At 39.3% G+C, this 16,545-nt stretch overlaps 1 protein-coding gene and 1 non-coding gene across 4 annotated transcripts in view; one reads left to right on the forward strand and one right to left on the reverse strand.

Annotated features, from left to right (window-relative positions):
• Window positions 1-790: 790 nt before the first annotated feature.
• Window positions 791-16,545, reverse strand: part of GPR160 (G protein-coupled receptor 160) — a 31,390-nt gene continuing 15,635 nt past the window's right edge. For 2 of the 3 annotated variants that reach the window (XM_030863835.3, XM_030863838.3), the window contains exons 2-3: window positions 7,648-7,760; window positions 791-2,660 (exon numbers count right to left, since the gene is read on the reverse strand). In XM_030863835.3, coding sequence (XP_030719695.1) covers window positions 1,574-2,590 — 1,017 coding nt within the window. In that variant the 5' untranslated portion in view covers window positions 2,591-2,660; window positions 7,648-7,760 and the 3' untranslated portion in view covers window positions 791-1,573. Of the gene's footprint in view, window positions 2,661-7,647; window positions 7,761-9,619; window positions 9,635-16,545 lie in introns of those variants that run through there. The other variant, XM_060297608.2, reaches the window with a different exon arrangement.
• On the forward strand, window positions 11,047-11,171 carry LOC115857682 (small nucleolar RNA SNORA40). The gene has a single exon (XR_004041339.1). It is a non-coding gene; the product is annotated as a small nucleolar RNA SNORA40 (small nucleolar RNA).

The following is a 16,545-nucleotide window of genomic DNA, read 5'->3' on the forward strand; positions in this document are numbered from 1 at the left end:
AGTGATTTCAGATTTTTCTGCCGTTTAGATTGCTTCACTCCAGTAGTTCTCAACCGGGAACAGTTTTGCCCACTGAAGGGAGTACGGCAGTCTCCGGAGACGTTGTGATTGTAGTGACTGGGAAAGGAGGTTCTACTGGCACCTAGTGGATAGAAGGCAGAGATGCTGCCAAACGTGCTGCAGCACACAGCACAGCTCCCCCAACGTAGGGTTATCCAACAGAAAACGTCAGTAGTGCTGAGGGTGAGAAACCCTACCTTCACACCATGGTACGTCGCCCATGTGATTACGGGTTGTCATGCAAATATATGACAGATGATAAGTTACAACTGAAGATGGATCTGTTATGTCAGGGAAGAGACCTAATCACCACTCCCAGTTCTGTAAGGTGAGCAACCAAAACTTTTCTTTTAGGAATATTTGCACTAAGAACAGAGATATATATTTTTTTTTTTTGCGGTACGCGGGCCTCTCACTGTTGTGGCATCTCCCGTTGCGGAGCACAGGCTCCGGACGCACAGGCTCAGCGGCCATGGCTCACGGGCCCAGCCGCTCTGCGGCATGTGGGATCTTCCCGGACCGGGGCACGAACCCGTGTCTCCCGCATCGGCAGGCAGACTCTCAACCACTGCGCCACCAGGGAAGCCCAGAGATATATTTTTTTAAGTTAAATGAATTTATTTTTTTTTTCATTTACCATTTTAACCACTTTATTTTTTAAAAAGAATTTATTTATTTATTGGCTGCGCTGGGTCTTCATTGCTGCACGTGGCCTTTCTCTCTAGCTGCGGCAAGCGGGGGCTACTCTTCATTGCGGTGCGCGGGCTTCTCATCGCGGTGGCTTCTCTTGCTGTGGAGCACGGGCTCTAGGCGCGCGGGCTTAAGTAGCTGCCTCACATGGGCTCAGTAGTTGAGGCACGCAGGCCCTAGAGTGCACAGGCTGCAGTAGTTGCAGCCCACGGGCTCTAGGGTGCGCAGGCTTCGGTAGTTGTGGCTCGCGGGCTCTTGAGCGCAGGCTCGGTAGTTGTGGCGCACTGGCTTAGTTGCTCCGCGGCATGTAGGATCTTGCCGGACCAGGGCTCGAACCCGTGTCCCCTGCATTGGCAGGCGGATTCTTAACCACTGCGCCACCAGGGAAGTCCTAAAATTAGCTAAATTTAAATTGCACTAATCTTTCCCCTTATGTTAAAGAATATTTACACCAAATTATTTAAAGAAAACAATCTTGATATTCTTGCTCTAAGTGTAATAAAAATGTTTATTTAAATTTGAAAAGTTGGCAGTGAACCGCAGATTTACCTAACAGTTTGTATCCAGTAGTTTTCTGGGTAACACAAATATCAGTATGGTCAACAGGTATAAATATTTCTTATTGGAAGTATTTTGTTAAAAAAAAAACAACAATAATATCACAATCCCAAAAAGACATATTCTGAAAAGGTATGAAAGTTTGGGATGTGGGGGAGAGCTTTCAGTTCAGTTCATTCTTTATATGTCCCAAGTCATCATTCTTTCCCATTTGTAAAATTATAATTCTTGTAGCTGTTAGTTTTAGTTTTAACATGGCAACATGTCAACAAATTATTACTGATATAGGCTTTTCAATCTGCTCAAGATTATGAATTGTAAGTGGAATGAAGCAGCATTTCCAGTTGACAAATGGATCCACAGGTAATGCCATGTTTCTAAAATTAAGTTTGTGACAATTAAACCAAAAAACTGTAGCAATGAGAAAACTGTTGACAAAGTACAACCACGGAATGTTCATCTCGATGTACGCTGGAATCTGTACTTTAAGTAAAAGGATAATTATTTGAAGTAGTACAAATGGTAACCAGGTACCAAGAAAACAGATAATCAACTTGGGCAAGAGTGTTTTTTTAGAGCTCACAGTATAACTACAGTGGGATGAAAAGGGAAAATATAGGACAGTCTCATTCATATAGGAAGTTATCCTAACAGCCTGTACCAAGGTAATAACTTCTGACCAAGAGGTTATAAAAGCCATAAATAAAATCATCACCATGGAAAATGACAGCCAGTAACTCTGAATGCTGATGTAGAAAGGACACTGATAAGAATAAACATTCTGTACCTTCAGGCTTTGGTAGATAGCTGGATCTCCCAAAACATAAGTAAGGACTGAAATCCAAATTAAAATAACTGCAAAGAAATAAAATACTTTTTGACACTTAAATGGAAGCTTGGTGGCTTTACAGAAATTCAGGTAATAATCTATACAAGCTGTCAGAAAAACTGGATAATGCAAAAAGCCGTAAGTAAAAGAAATAATTTGAGTAAATAGGCAGATGTGGTATTTAGTAAACCTAATGCCTAAAAGTACAAAATCCCTGAAATAGGATATAATGGAAATATTCACCAAAAGTAGAAGATCAGTAAATGCTAGTGAAATGCAAAAATATTCCATAAAATTTTGATGGGTGTTTTTTCTTCTCATTCCTAGTGTGAGGATATTTAATAATATTTTCCCAAGTGTAATCAAGAATAACAGACAGTTACCATCTAGGGGCTGATTTGTTTGATGTAGCTGGTACTGAAAAGAGCAGTTCTCTGAAGTAAGAGCAGTCATTTTTTTTTTTCAGTTCAATTTCAAAGGCCTGCTGCTACAATAAAACAGTGCTTCACTTTATTTTCCATCCCTGCAAAGAAAAGTGAAAAGAAAACCTTGATGTTATCTTGATGCTATCACTGTTTTAAAACTTTACAAAGCAAGCACCTCATCTCAAAAATCTATTTTAATCCAATCATTTCCCCAAATAAACATATTTCTTATACTTAGAATACAGAATATGATCAAGAATAATTAATGTGTATACTCTCGTCATTCTTTGAGACCCAGATGGTCCAGAGCTCTCAGATCTATAACCAAACTGTTTTATATAAATTACTAACTTCTACAGAAGCACAGGTTTTAATAACTTGTTGAAAAAAGGTAGAAAAACACTTTTATCTACCAGAGCCAAAATACAGGCTTCATATAGCTGATTCACTTTGCTGTACAGCAGAAACTAACACAACATTATAAAGCAACTATACTCCAATAAAAATTAATTTAAAAAAATGACTGAAACACTCTTAGAAATACATCTACTGTAAAAACAAGCCATGTTTTATGTCATCCAATTTTATAACTGAAGAGCTGGGAATAATTCAGAAAAAAGGCATAGAAACTCTGTGTAGCACTAGAAAGAGGATCTAGGATACCTGATTTTCACTCCCTTACTCTCCTAGAAAGAGAATAGTTCCTTGGAAATAAAAACTGAGGTCCTTCTTTCCAAAAATCTGGAAGGTTCCTGCATTAAGTCATGACATAATCATGAGATCATTCTACTATTAACTATGTTGTGAATAAGATATCACATTGATGGTTTGAATTTTCTCCTTTGGGAAAAAAACATTTAGCAAGTTTGACTTCTAGAAATAAAATACATTCCAAGAAAATACAAAAATATATATATATATAATATAGATTATATATATTATAGATAATATATATTATATATAATATCTATAATATAATATCTATATACACATAGGCTTCAAATAGCAGCCTGATAGGAATACTCAGAACAATCCACTGATAGCTGTTGACTCAGTCCCACTCTGACACCAGACATTACCCGTTTTTGTCTTTCTGTCCGTGAAATTTAGATAATGCTTATGAGGCCCCTTTAGTATATCTGGTTTCAGATCTTTTTAGCTGCAGGATCATCATTCAAATAAATCTCTGAAGCTCAAAGATATAAAACAGACGGTTCAGCTGAAAATCATGAAAATATTGGTTGAGGAAAAAGATTCATCAGGTGTAGCATCTGGAGAGATGAAAGAATACAGGGAGGCAGTAGGGATACCTGAGAACGTTAAGAATTGCTAGGTAAGGGCAAACGAACAGGAGCTGAGCTTGAGTGATAAATGCATTCAAAGCAGGAAAAAGATGATGAAAGGGAAAGTTCAAAGAGAAAGAAAGCAGGAAAGGATGGAAGAAAAGGAAGGAAATTCAAGAAATTTAGCCTTAAAAAAAAGAAAAACCCACACAAATTTAGCCTTAAAAATTTAAAAAAAACACAGTTAACCCTAAGTTGTTTCTGCAGGACTGTTCAACCGTGTTTATAACAGCAAAACAAAACCCAAATAATAACAAAAAACCTACCCATGAATGTCAACAATTAGGGATGCATTAAAAGTGATACATCCTGGGCTTCCCTGGTGGTGCAGTGGTTGAGAGTCCGCCTGCCGATGCAGGGGACACGGGTTCGTGCCCCGGTCCGGGAAGACCCCACATGCCGCGGAGCGGCTGGGCCCGTGAGCCATGGCCGCTGAGCCTGCGCGTCCGGAGCCTGTGCTCCGCAATGGGAGAGGCCACAACAGTGAGAGGCCCGCGTACCGCAAAAAAAAAAAAAAAAGTGATACATCCTTGGGGCTTCCCTGGTGGCGCAGTGGTTAAGAATCCACCTGCCAATGCAGGAGACACGGGTTTGAGCCCTGGTCCGGGAAGATCCCACATGCCGCGGAGCAACTAAGCCCGTGGGCCACAGCTACTGAGCCTGCGCTCTAGAGCCCGTGAGCCACAACTACTGAGCCCATGTGCCACAACTACTGAAGCTGATGCTCCACAACGAGAAGCCACCACAGTGAGGAGCCCGCACACAACAACAAAGACCCAACACAGCCAAAAATATAAAAAATTAAAGTAAAAATAAAGTGATACATCCTTACGATGTACTATTATGCAGCCATTAAAAATGTTTCTCGGGGGCTTCCCTGGTGGCACAGTGGTTGAGAAGCTGCCTGCCAATGCAGGGGATACGGGTTCGAGCCCTGGTCTGGGAGGATCCCACATGCCGCGGAGCAACTGGGCCTGTGAGCCACAACTACTGAGCCTGCGCGTCTGGAGCCTGTGCTCCGCAACAAGAGAGGCCGCAACAGTGAGAGGCCCGTGCACCGCGATGACGAGTGGCCCCCGCTTGCCACAACTAGAGAAAGCCCTCGCACAGAAACGAAGACCCAACACAGCCAAAAATAAATAAATAAATTTATTAAAAAAAAAAAAAAAGTTTCTCGGGATAGGAAGACTTAGTTTTCACTCTACCTTTTCTATACTTATTAAATGTTGTTATGCCTTGTGGTTTTGTTACATGTTAAAAAAAAAAAAAACCATGATAAATTTCCACAGTATGTTTACTTAAGTGAAATGCAGGATAAAAAATTATGCAGCAACATGTCATCTAATTTTTTACAGATATTATACATGTATAGAAAGAGACTGAAAAGATACATATCAGGTTATTAATATGGTAGTATTATAGGTTTTTCTGATTTTCTCAAACTTTACAGAAAAAAAAGTAAGGGAGTATCAAGTCTGAAAAGTAAAAAAAACAATTTGCCTACAGGTAACTGATGATTAATTTCAAGGAAGTAGTGAGGATACTGTCTGAGGGTAAAGAAAAGAGAGGGAGAGGGCCACCAGTTCTGTTGACAGAATGAACCCTAAGTTGACAAAGAGTCTCTCCTAGTTGAGAAGAGAATTCAACTCTCTTCAACTAGGCCAACTTTTGAGCTTCTGTATTTGTCTTTTCATTGTCCAGTTTTAGCAAGAATATTGCTAAGTCGGTTTAGGCAGGATCTCTCACTCTCAATATCTGATCTCTCTTAATATCTGACCAGGTTCCTCATCCCCATCATCCTTTAGTTTAGCTGATGTCTAATCACCTTGACCTGCCTTCAGCAAGAATTCTGGTAGGTCAGTTTCACCAGAATCCCCTCTTAACCCCTGATGTTTCCTTGGTAACAGTCCATTCACTGACCTGACCCCCACCTTCCTCCTTGGGTATAAATTCCCCCTTTTCCTTGTTGTACTTGGAGTTGAGTCCAGTCTCTATACCCCCCCAACCCCAACTGCAAAATCCCATTATTGTGGTCCCCACACCTATTGCAGTCATCTTGAATAAAGTCTGCCTCATTGTTCTTTAACAAGGATCATAAATAATTTTTTCTTTAACATATTCTCATGGCCATCAGTGTACCTTGTCATTAGCTAAGTTATTAAGACACACAAATAATGTATCTATTTACACACACATGTATATGTAAAGAGTTATAAAAAAGCATCCAATACCTATTTTCATAACTATAGGTTATAAAAGAACAAATGAAACAAGTTCTTTTGTACGCTCAATTTTTTTCCTATACTCAAATATACTATATAGTTTAACTTTTCCCTCTCAGAAAAAGTTCCATTCCAGATTTGATATACAGGGGCACAGAATCATGGCTGCCACCTTGACAAACACTACTGGCCTTGGATAAGGAAACCTGGGTGGAATGGTTAAGACCATATGAAATCCTTGTGCCAAGAAAAAAAACAGGCTTAGTTTTAAATAGCAAATGTTGGTTCAGAATGGGGGTGGGGAAGGGAAACGATGTGGGTTCATATTTATAAAGACCCACTTATTAAAAAAGCATGTTTAGGGCTTCCTTGGTGGTGCAGTGGTTGAGAGTCCGCCTGCCGATGCAGGGGACACGGGTTCGTGCCCCGGTCCGGGAAGATCCCACATGCCACGGAGCGGCTGGGCCCGTGAGCCATGGCCGCTGAGCCTGCGCGTCCGGAGCCTGCGCTCCGCAACGGGAGAGGCCACAGCAGTGAGAGGCCCGCGTACCGGAAAAACAAAACAAAACAAAACAAAAAAAGCATGTTTAAGATAAAAGAAAGGATTATCAGTATAAAATGACTGTACCCTTTACAGTCCTATCCAAAATTAAAGCTAAGGAATCGTACTTAAGTAAGCGACATCCAAGGGATGTTTCCTCAGTTTCCATTTCACCACTGACTCTCCCAGGGGAGCTGACTGGAAGGCCAGGACAGCAGGCCTGTCCCTGCAGGAGGGAAGCAACCTTGAGTGTCTCCCAGGGGCCAAGGAAGCGGGTCGGGGGCAGAGGGTCAGCCACAGCCACCGAGGCACTAACCAAGAACCTCTTCAGAAGAAGATGGGGAGAAAGAAGACAACAAATCTGAAATGGAATATGCAAGAGAAACATAAAGCTGGAAGAAACTTCAGAGACAAGGCCTAGGGAAGATACGCAACTTGAGGCAATAAAAAGCAGTCAAAGGGACTGTATGGAAAAATATATGTTGGAAAATGAGGTTTTGGTCATTTTACAATGGTTCCTGAACACCATAATCATGGAAACCAATGAAAACTTTCTTAGATGAAAATGTTAAACCCTACTTACTCCATAAACCACTGAAAGTATTCAAAATTCCACTATTTTGGTCTTTAAAAAAACCTCCCTGTAGAAGACAAAAAGCCTTTGATGGGCTACCCGTCCTCCAATTTTCCCTTGAAAAATGTTCACATTAACCTACTGGGATGCAAAGATTTATGAAGATATGATCCTTTTCCTGCATGATGTTTTAAACTACTTATGAATCCAGTCATGCTTCATATACAATTCAAGAAGTTAATGTGCAGGTCCTTTTCAGGGCATCTTTGGGCTTGCTGTGTGATCTGGCCAGTTTAGAAGTATTAGTAGGGCCTGAGGGAAACAAACGACGACTTCTTTTCACTGACCCAGTCTCTGCTTTTCCACTTATAACCCAATTAATTCTTAACAACACGCCACACTTACTTTGCTTTCTCCAGTAGGTCTTTCTTAGCTGATCTTCCTATTTTACTTCAGTTTTACTGCTTTTAAGTATCACTTCTGGTTCCTGGCATACCAAAATGCCATGTGAATAAGCTCTGTGTGAAAGATAGAAAATAAAATAACCGTCATTAATAGCCACCTAAATAACTGGAATTCACTGTAACTGCCTCCAGATCTCTGCTTAGAGAAACTGTAACTATTTGTAGGATTACGGCAAGTAACTTCTTTTTTCAGCAAAAGGAAGGAAAGGGATACTTAGATTAAAAGTCACCAAAGACCCTGAGATATGGGTGCAGATAACATGGTATCCGTTTGTAGAAATACTGCCTACATTGCAGTTTTCACCCACAGGTTCAGAGTCTAAACTAGCAGCTCTCAAACTTTCATTTCAGGACCTTTTGACACTTGGTGCATGTTAACGTGAGTAACATTTTTTAAAGTGAAAAATTACTCTGTTTTCCCAAACAAAAAAATGGAGTGAGCAGAGTGGCACTGTTTCACATTTCACAAATTACTGTAGTATCTGGCTCAACGGCAGACAGCTGGATTCTCATCTATAAAATCAGCTGTGATATCACACATGTAGCTTTTGGAAAATCCACTGTACATTCATGAGAGTTTGAGAGTAAAAAAGAGGTATGTAACTTCATAGCATAATTACAATCAAATAGTTGTGTTATGCAATCATAGAAAAGTTTCCTAGCAAAACCATCTGCATTAAACAATAGGATGGGAAGATGAGCACAGTTAACGTTCTGGTCAACTATTACACAGAAAATGGGATTAGCACTGTAGCTGTATTTGCTGAGCCTCACAAGTGAAGAAGCCTCTGGGAGAAATAATGTATTGAGCCTTGTCCAGGGATTTTATGTGCCTTTTATCTAATCCTTACAACAATCATGAAGGGTAGATATTATTTTTTTGCATGAGGAAATGCTCGGGGGTTAACAAGCTCATTTCCCTAGGATGTGTGACCGCTAAGCGTTGAAGCTTGAAGTTCAACCTCAGGTTTCATTTCAAAGCTCTTCAGTAAGACACAATTATGGCTCAACTCACAACTGGAAATGTAGAAAGGGATCCAATTTATGTATATGAAAGAGCTTTCCAAATAAGAGTGACTGTGCAGATTACTGGCACCCAAAGGATCCCATGAGAGCCCCTTCAGTGTTCTCTTCCCCTGCCACACGGAATAAACAGGATGTGTTCCAGACAGTACAGCTCAAGACAGTGGGACCTCTGTCAATCTGGGTCCTTGAGTGACTGTGTGGAGCAGTGGAGCAAAACCCCAGGTGATTCAGAATGGATGTACAGTGTAAGCAAGAAATAAAGTTTGTTGTATCAAGCTGGAAGGGTTTTGTGATTATATGTTATGGCCTATCCTGATGCATAAAATTCCTTATAATTCTCTGTACCCTGAACATTTCTTTAAGAATTAGCATGTATTATTTATATTATCAGAATTTATAAATCTACAGTAGAAAAAAGAACTTTGAAAAGCAGCAAAGCAAATATAAGAAAACCAGCAAAAGCAAAATTCAGTTTTAATTTCCACTACATTAATTGCTCTTGACTGTATCGTTCTGAGATTCTTATATTTGCCTGTATTGGAAAATAAGGTCTTGATTCAGTGACCTGAATTTCCGCCTTAAGAAAAAGAAGAGTAAGGGAATTCCCTCATAGTCCAGTGGTTATGACTGCACGCTTTCACTGCTGAGGGCCCGGGTTCAATACCTGTCAGGGAACTAAGATCCCACAAGCTGCGTGGTGCGGCCAAAAAGAAAAAGAAGAGTAAATTAAACCCTAAAGTAAGCTAAAGGAAGTAAGCTAAAGAACAGAAAACAATGAAATTTTAAAAACAAACAAAAATAACAAAAAAACACAATGAACCAAAAGCTGCTTCTTTCTAAAAACCAATAAAATTGTAAACCTCCAACCAAACTGAGAAAGAACTTACCAAAATTAGGAGAGAGAGGACCTCAGCACAGATCCTATAAACATTAAAAAGATAATAGGGGACTATTAAGAATAATTTTATTCCGGGACTTCCCTGGTGGTGCAGTGGTTAAGAATCCGCCTGCCAATGCAGGGGACATGGGTTCGAGCCCTGGTCTGGGAAGATCCCACATGCCGTGGAGCAACTAAGCCCGTGCACCACAACTACTGAGCCTGCACTCTAGAGCCCGCGAGCCACAACTACTGAGCCCCCATGCCACAACTACTGAGCCCCCATGCCACAACTACTGAAGCCCGTGCGCCTGTTACAGCCCGTGCTCTGCACCAAGAGAAGCCACTGCAATGAGAAGCCCCTGCTCGCTCCACCTAGAGAAAGCCCGCCCACAGCAACAAAGACCCAATGCAGCCAAAAATAAATATTTTTTTAAAAGAATAATTTTATTCCAATAAATGAGACAACTGTGATGACACACACATTTCTGGAAAGACATGGACTACCAAAACGCAAACAAAAAGATCCCTATTAAAGAAACTGATTTTGTACTTAAAAACCTTCCCACAAAGAAAATTCTAGGCTCAGATGTCTTCACTGATGTATTCTGCCCAACATTTAAGGAAGAAATACCAAGCTTAAAGAGAACAGAAGAGAGAAACACATTCCAACTCATTTTACAAGACCAGAATTACCCTTATAACAAAACCAAAGACATTTCAAGAAAACTAAATTACAAAGCATCATTCCTTAAGAATATAGAGGCAAAAATCCTTAACGAAAAAATTAAATTCATTAATATATGAAAATAATAATATAATCTAATACACCACAGTTTATGCAATCTTGGTTTAACATTAGAAAATCGATGTACTTCATCGTGTTAACAGAATAAAGGAGAAAAACTATATGATCATCTGAACAGATGTAGAAAAAGCATTTAACAAAATCCAACATGATAAAAACTCTCATGAAAACAAATAATAGAAGGGAACTTCCCAACCAGATAAAAAGCATCTATGAAAAACCCACATCTAAGTTCAAATGATGAAAGAGTGGGCTTTTTCCTCCTAAAATCAGGAACAATGCAAGGATGTCCACCCTACAACCCTCCTCAACATTTTATTAGAGGTCCTAGCCAGTGCGGTAAGTCATTAACAAGAAATAAAAGGCATGTAGTCTGTAAAGAAAGAAGTAAAGCTGTCTTTAATCATGGGTGACATGATCATGTACTTAGAAAGTCTGAAACAAGAGCTACAAAAGGTAGCAAGGTTGCGGGTTAATTTTTTAAAAATTGTATTTCTATATACCAGTGATAAATAATTGGAAAATGAAATAACATTTGCCATAGCATCAAAACTATGGAACATTTAGGGATAAATTTGCCAAAGCACAGGCAAGCACAGTATTCTGAATATTTTAAACATTGCAGAAATGGTACTTGTGTTTGCTTTTGTGTAATTCGTGGACAAAGACTTACAGACAGATGCAAAAATAAATCCTCCTTTGTAACCCAGAGCTCATTCTTCAGTATGAGTTTTGATACAGAAGAAGGAACATGATACTTAAAACAGGTTCAAGTGATGGGGGTATTTACAAACATAAAGGTTGCTTCCAGGACTATAAAATTGATAATTTAAAAGCATAAGATATAAGGGAAATTATCAGCTATACTGATTTAGTACTCTAATTTTAATGTTGACATGAAACAAAGATGGTTTCTTTTTTAAGGCTTGTATCTTGAGAACACAGTGTCTGGACTTGAAAAAGGTACTGGCATAAAGGAAACACTCCCATTTACCATTGCAACAAAAAGAATAAAATACCTAGGAATAAACCTACCTAAGGAGACAAAAGACCTGTATGTAGAAAACTATAAGACACTGATGAAAGAAATTAAAGATGATACAAACAGATAGAGAGATATACCATGTTCTTGGATGGGAAGAATCAACATTGTGAAAAAGACTATACTACCCAGAGGAATCTACAGATTCAATGCAATCCCTATCAAACTACCGATGGCATTTTTCACAGAACTAGAACAAAAAATTTCACAATTTGTATGGAAACACAAAAGATGCTGAATAGCCAAAGCAATCTTAAGAAAGAAAAACAAACCTGGAGGAATCAGGCTCCCTGACTTCAGACTATACTACAAAGCTACAGTAATCAAGACAGTATGGTACTGGCACAAAAACAGAAATATAGATCAATGGAACAGGCTAGAAAGCCCAGAGATAAACCCATGCACCTATGGTCACCTTATCTTTGATAAAGGAGGCAAGAATATACAATGGAGAAAAGATAGCCTCTTCGATAAATGGTGCTGGGAAAACTGGACAACTACATGTAAAAGAATGAAATTGGAAAACTCCCTAACACCATACACAAAAATAAACTCAAAATGGATTAAAGACCTAAATGTAAGGCCATACACTATAAAACTCTTAGAGGAAAACAGGCAGAACACTCTATGACATAAATCACAGCAAGATCCTTTTTGACCCACCTCCTAGAGAAATGGAAATAAAAACAAAAATAAACAAATGGGACCTAATGAAACCTAAAAGCTTTTGCACAGCAAAGGAAACCATAAACAAGATGAAAAGACAACCCTCAGAATGGGAGAAAATATTTGCAAACGAAGCAACTGAGAAAGGATTAATCTCCAAAATATACAAGCAGCTCATGCAGCTCAATATCAAAAAAGCAAACAACCCAGTCCAAAACTGGGCAGAAGACCTAAATAGACATTTCTCCAAAGAAGATATACAGATTGCTAACAAACACATGAAAGGATGCTCAATATCACTAATCATTAGAGAAATACAAATCAAAACTACAGTGAGGTATCACCTCACACCGGTCACAATGGCCATCGTCAAAAAATCTACAAACAATAAATGCTGGAGAGGGTGTGGAGAAATGGGAATCCTCCTACACTGTTGGTGGGAATGTAAATTGATACAGCCACTGTGGAGAACAGTATGGAGGTTCCTTAAAAAACTAAAAATAGAACTACCATACGACCCAGCAATCCCACTACCAGGCATATACCCTGAGAAAACCATAATTCAGAAAGAGTCATGTACCACAATGTTCACTGCAGTACTATTTACAATAGCCAGGACATGGAAGCAACCTAAGTGTCCCATCAACAGATGAATGGATAAGGAAGATGTGGCACATATATACAATGGAATATTACTCAGCCATAAAGAGAAACAAAATTGAGTTATTTGTAGTGAGGTAGATGGACCCAGAGTCTGTCATACAGAGTGAAGTAAGTCAGAAAGAGAAAAACAAATACCATATGTTAACACATATATATGGAATCTAAAAGGGAAAAAAAAAAGGTTCTGAAGAACTAGGGGCAGGCCAGGAATAAACACGCAGATGTAGAGAATGGACTTGAGGACACGGAGAGGCAGAAGGGTAAGCTGGGACAAAGTGAGAGTGGCATGGACATATATACACTACTAAATGTAAGATAGCTAGTGGGAAGCAGCCGCATGGCACAGGGAGATCAGCTTGGTGCTTTGTGTCCACCTAGAGGGGTGGGATAGGGAGGGTGGGAGGGAGAGGCAAGAGAAATGGGTATATACGTATATGTATAGCTGATTCACTTTGTTATACAGCAGAAACTAACACACCATTGTAAAGCAATTATACTCCAATAAAGATGTTAAAAAAAAAAAAAAGGTAGTGGCATAGCCCAATGATATGTACTGTTCTAGGGTGTGATAGCTTAGGAGTAATCTGATTTCAACTTAATGCATGTTTAGAGGGTGTCTAAAATTCAGAACCAGTCAGAGCCGTCTCCTCTGACCCTAAACATGGTCCTAAAGTAAATTGCTTGAGGAAATTGGATCCCAAAAATTACAGATGGGGAATTTTTAAAGTGTGTCCATATTCTATGGGAGATCAAAGAAGGTGACCTAGAAGAATTGTGGACTGACTGACATGACAACTGTGGACTGAGCAGAAGTTCTTTTTGAAAGGGCTATCTTATCTTGAAGATTATGACTCAAACCTTGGAGGAACTAAGTGACTGGCAGTGGAAGGAATCAGAACATGTGAAATTCCTTCAGAATGTATTGACCTAAATAATTTTGCCTGTTTTATACAATTTAAAAAAAATCCTTTACACTTACAAATAAATAAATAAAATATTTAATAAAACAGAAATTAAAGAAGATCTAAATCCATGGAGACATATATGATGGATTGTTAAGACTCGGCCAGTTTTTTTGTTGAAATTGGCAAGCTGATTGTACAATTTATATGGAAATGTAAAGAACCCAGCAGAGCCAAAATAATTTTTAAGAGCAACAAAGTTGGTGAACTTACACTACCTGATTTTAAGACTTGCTATAAAGGTATAGAAATAAAGAGGGGGTATTAGCATAAGGATAGTCCTATAAATCAAACAGAAGAGAATCCAGAAGTAGACCCACATATTTATGGTCAATTGATTCTCAACAAAAGTACAAGGTAATTAATGGGGGAAAGGATAGTCTTTTCTAAAAATGGTGCTGGAAACCATATATCCATATGGGAAAAATTAACCTTAACCCTTACCTCACATCATACACAAAGTAAACTCAAAATGGATCATAAGGCTAAATGTAAAAGTGAAACTGAAATTTTTAGAAGAAAACAGGAGAAAATCGTTGTGGTCCTAGGTAGATGTATTAGTTCCCTAGGGCTGCCATAACAAATTACCACCGGGTAGTCAAAAGAAAAGAAATTAATTTTCTCACAGTTCTGGAGCCCAGAAATCTGAAATCAAGGTCTCAACAGAGCCATGCTCCCTTTGAAGGCTCTAGAGGAGCATCCTTCCTTGCTTTTTCCAGCTTCTAGAGGCTCCTGGCATTCCTTGGCTTGTGACAGCATAACACCTGTCTCTGCCTCCATCTTTACATAGCCATATATTGCCAAATTCTCCTCCATAGGGACTGCTGACCATTCTTGAACGATGGTTTAACTAGTATTAAATTCTAAGTTGAAGGTATGTACTCTTTTGTATTCTAAATGTTATTGTTAATGAGAAATCTGTTGTCAACTGCTGTTTCTTAGAGGTATGGCAGAAACGGTTAGTGGTTTTCAAAACCTGTGCTCTCTTCTCTTCCTGAAGCCCACAGGGGACCTATATTTCCCAGTCTCCCTTGCAGTGAGGTATGGTCACATGACTGACTTCTAGCCAATGGGATGTGAGCAGACATGATAGTAGCCCTTTCTGGGCAAAGCTCATTCCGCCTTCCTACGGGCAACCAGAGCAACTCTGCAGGACACATGGTGAAGGCAGCCGGGCTACCATCAGCCGGGTCCCTGAATATAGAGGGACCCCCAATGACCTGAAATATCCGCCCAGGACTGTTATATGACAGCAATAAACTTGTACTGAATTTGAGCCACTGTATTTTTTACCTATTTTTACAGCATTTTAGCCTATCCTACTTAATACAAAATACTTCTAATTGCTTCTTTTTCATATCCCTCCCATCTTGCTGCATTTATGTTTCTGCTTCTATTTCAAAATTTTTATCCACTGTAAGCCTTCACTGTATGTTTTGCCTACTTCTCAGCCTCCTAAAAGTATCCTTAGCCAGAGCACTGACTTACGAGATGTGGTACTGTGCACATACTCGTATAATAGTCATTGATGGCTCCACTACCTTGTGATTCATCACGGCCCAGGGGCTTGTTCTGCCAGACTAGGCACAGAGCCAATCATTCTCCAATCTGAACTTCCTGCCTACAAAATTAGCCTTCATTTGACATTGTCCAGTTTGTTAAGTACCTAATTTATCCAGGTTATTTTGACTTCTGTTTCCAGTATTCTGGCACACCAATATATACACAATACATCAGTAGTCATAAAGTTTATTTAATGGGACTGGGTCCCAGACTGACCTCTGAAGGGTTAACTGGTAAGCCCTATCCTGCACCAGCACCATATCCTTGATGTCTCTGACCTTCCCACCATCTGACTGGTATCATATAAGCTAAACTATGTTTCCCTGGGTTGTTGCTGATTATGTTATTCATAATTAAATCAACAGCATGAGAAAGTCAAGACATATGTGCCCTGTTTCCTCCAGATCCTTACTATGTTCTTGAAAAAATTAGGTTACATTGATGAGATTTGGTTTTCCATACAGCTGTCATTAATTTTTACCCAATGCCCTAGGTTCGCTTATAAATTAATATTCTGGTGATGTATATTTTCACATATCCCTCCCTCACAGTGTGACTGTGTCTTATTTATTGCAAATTCCACACATATATATTCATCTCTTCATCATTTTGGTGTGAACACACAAATTAATACAAGTACAGTGTTCAGAATTAAGGAGAAGGGAGTTCCATACCTTGTATTAATTGCTTTTGCCACCAAATTTTAAGAAAGATAGCAATAAATAGGAATATACCTAAAGAAGTCAACACATAGGGGAAAGGGAGTCACAAGAGTAATAGTTAAAGGGTTACCATATTGGGAATTCTTTAAAAGGAGGACATGTTAGTTTGGGAGCTAGTGTTTGCACCACCACCAGAAATGTCCAAATACATATGGGACAACTGCTTAGTAAACATGTTTATAGAGGTTTAGTCCTCAAAGGACATTTGAACTAGAGACTGCTTCCTAGTTCTCAATGATTATCATCAACTTTAGTCCTGCTCTCAAGCAAAGGAAGGGGTTTAAGCATACAGTGATCTGGAAAGTACCAATCAGAAACCCCTGCTCAATGAGACCTCACTGGCAGTCCCAAGCTACTGAACATGGCTCCTGGGATGACTCAACAATCAGAGAGATGACGACACTGCTCAAGTTCAGTTGTCCATAGTTTCTAAAACTATGGGTCTGTCGGTCATTGCTGAGAAAGTGAACCAGGCCAATCACCTAAGGGAGATCCTTTTTTCAACTTCAC

The sequence above is a fragment of the Globicephala melas genome, chromosome 4 (assembly GCF_963455315.2).
Source record: "Globicephala melas chromosome 4, mGloMel1.2, whole genome shotgun sequence".
Taxonomy (NCBI): Eukaryota; Metazoa; Chordata; class Mammalia; order Artiodactyla; family Delphinidae; genus Globicephala; species Globicephala melas.